This window comes from Physcomitrium patens, chromosome 5, assembly GCF_059467195.1.
Source record: "Physcomitrium patens ecotype Gransden chromosome 5, ASM5946719v1, whole genome shotgun sequence".
NCBI classification, from domain to species: domain Eukaryota; kingdom Viridiplantae; phylum Streptophyta; class Bryopsida; order Funariales; family Funariaceae; genus Physcomitrium; species Physcomitrium patens.
In genome coordinates this window covers 20,416,358-20,425,888 of record NC_143414.1, presented here as the reverse complement: position 1 = coordinate 20,425,888, position 9,531 = coordinate 20,416,358, and the positions used below count along the sequence as shown (strand labels likewise).

The window sequence follows — 9,531 nt, the reverse complement described above, 5'->3', positions numbered from 1 at the left end:
TCTTCATCCTTACAAATTAGGCCATACTTATTCAAGGCATTTGTATTGATTAGTTTGCTCAAAAATAGTTATCATCTAAAAACAAGTTGAAATTGTTGAATTCTATATTTCAAAATTGACTATTGCAATTCTAGAGAAGGTAGGGAGATAAAATTTTCTCTTTGTGAGAATTATGACATTTCTATCCATTGATGCCAACAAGGCATGCAAAGAGGTGGATGCTATAGATTTATGATGCCTTAATAAATACAAGCACAGAGCGGTCTCCAAGTACAAGAAGAGATAGTTGGTACAAGCCATATTCGGCATCACTTTCTCACTTCTTAGTGGCTCTTTTAAGACTAACTCCAAACTCCCTTCTATCCTCCCTCCTTCTTTCCCATCTTCTTCCTTCTCTTGCTTCTTAATAGTTTCTTCACTATAAGTCCACTAATAGTCAAAATCTGGATGCTTTGGCCATAATAAGAAAAAGGAGTATCCACAACAGGCTATTGAGACCACTAAATGGGCCATAGTAGAGCTTGTTTTGAGGTTAGAGTATTCAACACCATCATTGGTGCTAATAGGAATTCCTTGTCTTAAGATGCTCTAAAAATATTTTCTTATGTATATATGTATATATATATATATATATATATATTTTATTGTCAATTAATAAGACTATAATGCATATTGAAAGTTATATTTTTCAACTTCTTTAGAGTTATATATAGCTTGATAATTTGTTTCAATCTATTTTTTTTTTTTTATATGTATGCATATTCCTTAAATAGATAAAAATTATATGTCTATATATGTATGTATATATATATATATATATATATACTTCTATGTAATACCATACCTTTAATTATATAAACAATATCAAAGTCATTTTTTTAAATCTAATAATTATTGTCTCAGTATAGTCTTGTCTTATCTTAATTAATTACTTATATCTATATATATATATATATATATATATATATCTATACAAATATCACATCTACATCCAATTCAAAAGCTATTCAGGATATGATTGCTATAAAGAAGTATTAAGCTTTGTACAAGTGATAGACTTTTTTTTAATCTTGTCTTAAATTGCACAATAATCTACAAAAGAAACACATATTTGATGATTTTTTTAACATAAGAAAGAATATTCATATGAAAAAATTATTTGATATTTATGAAAATAGAAATCTTAAATTTTTTAAATTTCAAAAAAAAATATTATACTTGATATAGAAAAAAAATTACCTCAATTTTTTTGAGGATTTTGAGCTAATTTTTATAAGTACATAAATTAAAATTTAATAGCCTTTAAGGAATTAATATTTTTTAAATTATTAATATTTTCATTAATTTGAATAGATATTTAAATTTTTTTAAACTTTATACATTATAATAATTAAGTTTGGTATTATTTTCTATATTTATTCATTAATATCATAACTGTGCTAATATACTAGCACCATAATTTGCCACACAATATTCCAGTTTTAAATTAGATATTTATTTAAATATTTATGTATAGTTTTTTATTAAATATTATTTTTAATTTTTTAAATTACTTAGGTATGTATTTGCATTTATTATTTTTTTAAGGCTCTAAAAATAATTATTGATTGAAATTCAAAGAATTGGTGAATTTCAAAAAAACTAGGAATATATTTAACTAAAAAAATAATAAAATTATTTGAAAAGGAATAATTTTATTAAATTTCACTAAGAGATTCATTACATTTAAACTCTCAAACACACATATTTTGAGTATTAAAATGATATTCATGCTAATTTCGCTTTCACAAATTAAAAAAAAAAAAAAAAAAAAAAAAAAAAACTTACATAATCAGTTCAATTTGAAATTAACAAGTAACATAATTAAAAAGACCAAAGCTTGAACACCCTCTTTTTACATACACATCAAAAACAAAAAAATATTCCGGTTTTTTTAAGTTATTATTATTATTACTATTATTACAAAAGTGACGAAAAAAAAAGTATTCAAATCTTTCAGTATATTTGTGAATATATCGATTGGTAAAACAAAAAGATATCGTATAAATAGTGGATTGTTTTAAATGTAATACTCAAAATGGAATATGCATAAAAACAAACGAGTAGAAGTTGGAAACCCAGCATGTAGAGGACAATATTGAGTATGGTTTGTGATGAAGGATTTGCATGTATTGCTCAAACGTTGCGTCTCCGAATCAGAGAATTGAGATGTCCCCCTCCACTGTTCAGGGCATCGCTGCTCTGAGGTCACTCGCCTCTCCTCTCCTCTCCTCTTATCTTTCTTTCCAATTTCACGTTGCAACCAGCTGATTACGAATTACAACAGCTGCAAACAAAGCGCCTAGATACTACTGCCTCAGCCTACAGTTTTCGATTCAAAGCCCTGCAGCAACTTTCTACAGCAGTTCGTTATACTAATGTTGACCACTCACACATTCCCCGACCTCTGCTTTCTATCACTTTCCAGCTGAGAAGGATGTGAACCCACAACTCAGTCGATTTCATGATCATTCCTTCGTGTGAACCATGGAGGTGAGAAGCTGTTGAATCGGAGAAGTCGTGCGAGGGTGGACTCTGGCAACAGACTTGGTGATGCATCTGCATTTGGGTCTTGAGGCAGGCCTCCATCATCGACAAACACCGGCCTCTCTGCAATTGTGCGAACTACCTCCTTTGATCGTGATTGCTTTGTTGCTGTTTTGGCCACCAGGCGAATGTTGCCTATCAACCCCGACACATCACCTGCACTTTCACCGACAAAAGTGAGCTATCCGCTCCAGCGTCCCTAGCTAACTAGTGTAACGCTAGAAGAGGAGGGTCAGAGGCCAGAGCACTAGAAAGTTCTTGAAATCATCATCGCTTCTCCAGGCCCGCGTCATCCGCAATACTATCAAAGAACCATATCATATGACGTTTACAGAACTGACCTGATTGCCTGACCAAGTTCTCAAATCTCTTCAGAGGACAACAAGCGCGTGCATGTTCGTCATCAGTCGGAACACCACGGTCAACCTGATACACCTCAACTTACAATGCACTTCGATCAACAGACTTAATGGACTGATCGAATGAATCGAGTATGCTTCAAAGGAATACATTAGAGACGTGTGATCAATAGTATCTCTAAAGATGTTTATGCCTTGGCAGCCACAGGCAACAATGTCGAGCACGACAATGGGACTGCAAGCGAAACGAACAGACACTCTCACAAAAGAGAGGAAGCAGCGAACGGAAGCTAGTCTGTCCAATGAACACAACAACATGGATTGACCAAACCCCGTGCCATTTGTTCTCGAATCTAGAAAAAACTCAGAAAACCCGTTCCAGATAAGAAACATGATAGAAGGGAATGAGTACCTTGATATCCTCGAACTCAGAGACCGCCTCCCAGCAGCTATAGGCCTCACCGATGTCAAGATGTGTACAACACTCTGCAAACCCAAAAAAAAACCAGAGCTTTGTCGTCAGGTGGATACCAAAAATTAAGCCTCATATCAAATTTGTCGAAAATTGCTAGCATCACATGTTGGACGACAGTTCCGAGGATGCATACCTGCAAGAGCATACTCTGCGTTTTCTAATAGTGATGGCTGGCTCATGAGGTGGCTGAGAAAACTTTTATTAAATGACCCCAGTTTTGGAATATTCTGACCATGGCAGCCGTTGATTTGCACGCCTTCTGACGTCAGACTGGATACCATGCCTCTGCTGCTGCCGCTGCTGCTACTGCCGGGATTCAATGCCATCACTAATTTGCCGTTTAGGGACGTGACTTGGTGTTTCTGTGCTTGGGCCTGGGGAGCTACGGCGTGCAAGGGTACAGCGATGAAAGGTGCCATCATTACAAATGACCGTTCCTCTCTTACCCCTAAACTAAGATATTCGTTTTCACTACGCCTTGAGCTGCGTGTGTTCTACTTCAGGATAGGGAAAAATTACAACTAGAAAAAGCCTCAAACAGAAGGGTATATACTCTCCTCACAGTTTCCACCTATGGAGGACTCTTGATGTAAAAAGAGAAGGTACAGTAAATTGTTTTCCAATTCTTTGTTTTGGCACAAAAAGTCGACAAATTGGGAGTTGATAAGATATGAGCACGCTCCGCTCTGCAGATCAGTATAATCATGTTATGAAGGCTTCGCTATGTACCTCTCTGCCACGTTCCAAGACAAGCTCCTGATGAAACCATACTTCTTTCGAGCCATAGAAAGCATCAGTTTGCGTTCTCTGAGACCATCAAGTTGATCCTCATCTATTGAACTGATACGAACTGAAAGAACAAAACGATTCAGAAAGCTAACTACTCACAAAATGCGAGAAAATCTTGCAAGAGAAGTTATTGATTCGAAGCCAATAGAAAATAACGAAGAAAATCGTAGCGATGGAGGATGTTGACCATGAAATTAAACAACCAGATTGAACAATCCAAATCCAAGTAGAGAAATTCTGCAACTCCACTGTCAGTAAGCACAACCTCGGCGTGGAAATCATCAAGATTTTCCAAATGTATTCCCTAGCATAAACATGAGAAAAAACGACAGGCGTCGAGAAAGAGCCGCTTACCTATGTTAGCTGCGCCCATGGCGCACTAAGAATCGCGCTATGATCCATGCTGATGCTCGCCGCTCCACCAAAGTGCTTTTGCTGTCAGTGAACAGAGAGTCGGCGCAAGAGAACCTACAAATATCTTGCTTCTGAGATTCCAGAGGAAAGACTAGGGCTGTCACGGATGCGATTGTCCCGGTCATGCGAGGATCATCGATAGGAGATGCATCGAGGGTACATCCTTGTTTTCAGCCATGTCTAATGCGACGCTGCGAGATGGTCATGAGAGATGGAAGAGCAGTAATGACAGCAAAAGGTGGTGCGTGAGTTTCTGACACGTATGACGCGGATGCATGTGTCGTTTCCCCGCAGCATCTTTTCTTCGCTTATCCACTCTTCGTTTTGACCGCCTCCGTGGATATATCACCACGACCCTACCTTTTCATGATTCCTTTTAATCTTCCTTGTGCATTTCAAATCGGCTATTGTCCAAGAAATCCTGTCTGCTCTGTTACCTGCGGCTTGGATTTAATTTTTTTCCATGACTGCTTCATCGCGGAGCTGAGTGCCAGTCTTCTTTTCCTCCCATCTTCGTCGACTTCAGCTTCTATATATGTAGAGAGAGAGAGAGAGAGAGAGAGATATGTTTCAAGGGATTCTGCAAGAGTTAAAATGGTGAAAGCTCCACATCCAGTGATTTTGGTCCTCTTTTGCAGTCAGTTATTCTTGCCATAGTGTTCGGCAATTGTAGCATCACTGCTTAGAACAGTGTATCACATCCACAAAACAAATCAATTTGATATACATACCATTTCCACTGTAACTACAAGCATGGAAGAATTGAGGCTGATTGCGATGGAAACAACAGATGGCCAAATTTGGGTCACACCATAATACAGAAGTATATGATACATTGTACTCCATATGGCGAACAAAGTGTTCGCGTAGCCCACCGGAGTTCAGCTAACTTCTATACAGTAAATGAATCTGAACAGTCAATAGTGGCTTGGCAGATTGAGCCTATCCGATAATCGTCAATAATGACAGTCTTAAATATTTGAATCTTGTCCACAATTTAGCCGATATATTTGCATGTCACCGGCAATGGGACAGGAGAAAGTAAATACAAATGAATGTCCAAAATGCATCGATGGTCATTCACAATAGACAGTACATCATATGTGTCGTCTCCAAAACCAAGATGTCCGATTGCGTGCCACTACCGGCTCTACTGAGTCTTTGTCCAACAATCTGGAACCTGCATCAGCAGTAACCCTCCTGTTTAGATTCCAGTCTGCCAGTAGTAACAAAAACATTTTAAGTGCGCGTGCACAAACCTGACGTAGTGGTCGAGATCACGCAATGTTCGTCCGTCTCGATGACTTGCTGGACAGTCTCCACACTTTCTTCACAGACAATCAGCTTCCAGGTCTCGAAACCAACATCCACGGCGCTGCTTTGGTTAACGCCATGGTCGAGCTCGTGCTTCAAGCTGGGCCTTGGAATAAAAACGAAATCCCACATTGGATCATAGAAAGGGTCTGGCTCACCCACTTTCAGAAAGTGTTTCAAAATCCGAAAGAGGCGTTCGTCCTTCAGGATGCCACGATGATCCCCGGGTATGCCGATTCTCATGGCAGCATTCAATTCATCGCCCTGAACACGCGCACTTATTGCAAATAAAATCATATCGTCCTTATCAGAATATTATGTGAAGCCTAAAACCTGAACCTGAACACACACAACTTGTTTCAAGTACATTTCCGTGGGAGGGAGAAGTCCGCGGCGGTTGATGAGGACAGAGCATACCATGGATGACTCAAGAGGAACGGTCCCATCCCCATCCACGAAGGAGAAATTAGCCTCCAATTCAAGGATGTCGGTGAGCTGCTCAATTGGATTCTCCTTGGTGCCGTAGCTGCCATTCAAGACGTACAATGAATGATGCGAATTAGATCGTTTTCTACTGGAAACAATGCCCCACATCATGACTACCAACGATCTACGTCATGCAAGAAGTTTTGGTGAACAGCAGCGGCAACTTAGCAGACCAGGTGTGGAAAGGAGTGTCATTCGAGGTCCCCACGATATTGTAAAACTTGCAGCTGGCAGGCATCTCAGAAATTTCGAGAATGCGCCTGGTTTTCTCCGCCCACTTGAGGATTTCCGTGTTCATGGGTGTGGGAATGATTTCTCCGTTGAAATTCATCTGCATCATCCTCACCATCAATAAAAATTAAAAAGAGCCGACTTATTTAGGGACCTAATAACACATGAACTGCCAATACCTAAGCGATGATCACTGTGCAAGAAAAGGTTGCGGCAGGAAATGCAGACAATAGACATCCTACTCAAAAAAAGTGAACATACCGTGTTTCCTCGGAGTGCGGCACTCATTACTTCGAGATAAACTTTCGGTCCGTATCGTTCCAAAACTGATTCAGTTTTAGTATTTTCTCTATCCTCACCACTACTTTGTTTCCGCCACAAGCGTAGCTCAGGGGGTTCAGCCCATGGGAAGTCTTCAGAAGCCATCATTTCGTACACCGAAGGGCACTCTATTAACTGCAGCTCAAAAAACAAAAACATATTTCGTATCAATGGCTTGATATCGCCAGAAGAGTACATACGCATGTGTCGAGTATTTCAATCCAACTGAGGAAGAAAATTACAATTGCATTCAGTGATTCAAGTCGACTGAGTCAGCGGTGGTTAAATCCAACATTGTACCAGTTGATGCATACTCCATTTAGCCACAAAGAGCTGCCGCTGCCAACCCTTGACGAACTCCACGCCGGTGAGCAGGCAATCCATAATGAATCCGGGAGCACCTTGAAAGGGGGCCGCGATTGCAATCCAGCTATTTACATGCTGCTCAAAGAACTGCCGCACGGATTTTTTATAACATTAGCACTTTGATTACGATCGACACTAATCCCAAGGCACAGCACCAAAGAACACAGACAGCATGGAAAGGCTTCAGAATCAAAGATGAAAACTTCGTGGTGGAATAGTAATTCGTAGGTTACATCGTGGTGAAGAGCCAGAAAGCATTTGACAAAGACACCGCCCATGGAGTGAGAGATGATGTCAGCTTTCTTGCCCCCAGATGCTTTGTGCATACTCTCCAACTTCGCTTTAAATTTATCCATGTGCTCCGCCAACCTGTTGCTTTGCCGGAAGTCGTAGCCGAAGCCGAATAACGTGGTGCCTTCCTGGTAGCCCCAGTCTGTAAGTTGCTTGATCAGATCATGGAAGTAGTAGACATCGTCCATCCGGAATATCTGCCACATGCAAGCGCAGGAACCAATCCTTAAAAACCGTCCATTCAAACAGGTGCAACAGAAGGAAACAAAAATAAATCTATAATAGTTGCAGAAACGAGGAAGATTACCACAGCCGGGTCGAGGATATCGCAGCTATAAAGCCCGTAACGATCATCGGGAACCTCAATGGTAGTGTTGGGATCCAGAGAATTGGTCTTTCCCGTGAGAGGATCATAGAGTGAGAAAAGCTTGGCCCGAAACTCATGGTCTGCGGCGAAGAGCCGCACCCAGATACGCTCCACGCGACCCTTCTCGTTCACGGCATTCAGGATGGAGCCTCCAATTCCAGGCACTAGCAGCACCGGGTTTAGGTCAGCCACATCCGCCTGACCGTCGTCGTCGTCGTCGTCTCCTCCAGGCCATGGCCATGGCCACCACCCTCCAACCTTGTTGGGGAAGTTGTGGACGTTTATTCGCATACTCAGAAATCTACAACAATCTGGACCTCGGTCACATTGACTTCAACAAACCCCAACATATACATGTGAGCCCAAGAATAATTTCTCAAGATGTCCAAATTGTAAACCATCCTTTGAGTGTTGGATTTCAATCGTTCTTATGACTAATTAGTGTTGCAACAAATTGCGGGTGCTGTGGGTACACTCAATATCAGACCAACTCTGCACCTTCTTTATGATCTTAAAATGCATTAGGTCAGGTTTTTGTGCAAAGACAACAATTAGATTGCTTGTTTCAGCAAAGAAACTTCGACACTGCTGCTACCAGACGGTGAAAATTTTAACAACCTGAATTTCGGCGATGTTCACAACAAGATTAGGGCGGAAAGAAGAATCCCACCTGTATTTGGTCCAACCGCGGCAATTCTGTATCGTCAAGGTCTTATCACCATCGAGGACAAAACATTGAACAATCCGTCACCGCGCAAGCAAAGGGCTGTATTCAATCGCGCGCGCGACAGAGAGAGAGAGAGAGTGTGATAAATCCTTGGTGAAGCTGTGCGAATCACTAAACAAAATATTTTAATTTCTCCAAAGCATTCACAACCATCGACGTCAGTGCACTAAATTTTTTCTCGAATCCACCGCTTAAAATGAAATGTTCTAATCCAACTCCAGTGATCCTTCAATTCGGTGATCGAACTCCGAATTTCGTCTAGAGAAGGGCTTCTGGCCACGCGCAAGCTCTCCAGTCAGGTGAAGAGCACCAAGTCTCCATAATCGAAGTGCGACCCTGTTGTCACCGCCACGACCCCTTCAGTTCATCACAAGATAGGGTCTGACCCATTCTCGGTCACTCTCAAACTCGACGGAAACTCGCTCTCAACCAGGAAGCTGGTTTCTCGTGGGATGATCGCGCAGGTGTTGCCAAAAAAGAGAAATGACGAGCGGCATCACTTGCTCGGTCTGTATCCCTCCTGGGTAAAGTAAAGAATCATCACGGCTGCAGTTGGCGCAGGACGGGCACGTGGAAGGCATTGCACTCAAGCTCTAAACCAACCCACAACAGTGTCTTCCTCAGGAAGTAAAAATAAATAAATAAATAAATAAAAAATCAAAGGACGTCGGAAGGATAATGAATCGGAATAAGAAAGCGGGGACTTGCTTGTCGCACAAAGATCCTCAAAGGATGGCATTCAACGGGATGGAGTGCAAGTTTGCGATATGGATGAGTAGCGGTGGCAGCGTGACGAGGATGAGCG

The 9,531-nt window shown here is 40.8% G+C and overlaps 2 protein-coding genes across 7 annotated transcripts; both read right to left on the bottom strand.

Moving 5' to 3' along the window:
* Window positions 1-2,144: 2,144 nt before the first annotated feature.
* On the bottom strand, window positions 2,145-4,643 carry LOC112282794 (CCG-binding protein 1). Of its 4 annotated transcripts, none has more exons than XM_090250840.1 (5): window positions 4,564-4,643; window positions 3,554-4,270; window positions 3,358-3,431; window positions 2,928-3,012; window positions 2,145-2,742 (listed from the first exon to the last, which is right to left on the bottom strand). In XM_090250840.1, the coding sequence occupies exons 2-5, from the start codon at window positions 3,840-3,842 to the stop codon at window positions 2,492-2,494; spliced, it is 699 nt and encodes a 232-aa protein (XP_090106966.1). In that variant the 5' UTR covers window positions 3,843-4,270; window positions 4,564-4,643; the 3' UTR covers window positions 2,145-2,491. The 4 variants fall into 4 exon arrangements, with proteins under 4 accessions (XP_090106966.1, XP_090106967.1, XP_024376638.1 ...); XM_090250841.1 differs by having other exon boundaries at window positions 3,554-4,193; XM_024520870.3 differs by having other exon boundaries at window positions 3,554-4,153.
* Window positions 4,644-5,395: 752 nt separating this feature from the next.
* On the bottom strand, window positions 5,396-9,216 carry LOC112282793 (phospholipase A(1) LCAT3). 3 transcript variants are annotated; one of them, XM_024520865.3, is made up of 9 exons: window positions 8,670-9,216; window positions 7,940-8,330; window positions 7,575-7,829; window positions 7,276-7,428; window positions 6,916-7,110; window positions 6,597-6,754; window positions 6,355-6,463; window positions 5,883-6,201; window positions 5,396-5,803 (listed from the first exon to the last, which is right to left on the bottom strand). In XM_024520865.3, exons 2-9 carry the CDS (start codon window positions 8,288-8,290, stop codon window positions 5,721-5,723), a joined length of 1,623 nt encoding a protein of 540 aa, XP_024376633.1. In that variant the 5' UTR covers window positions 8,291-8,330; window positions 8,670-9,216; the 3' UTR covers window positions 5,396-5,720. The 3 variants fall into 3 exon arrangements, with proteins under 3 accessions (XP_024376633.1, XP_024376635.1, XP_024376634.1); XM_024520867.3 differs by having other exon boundaries at window positions 7,940-8,310; XM_024520866.3 differs by having other exon boundaries at window positions 7,940-8,300.
* Window positions 9,217-9,531: the final 315 nt, after the last annotated feature.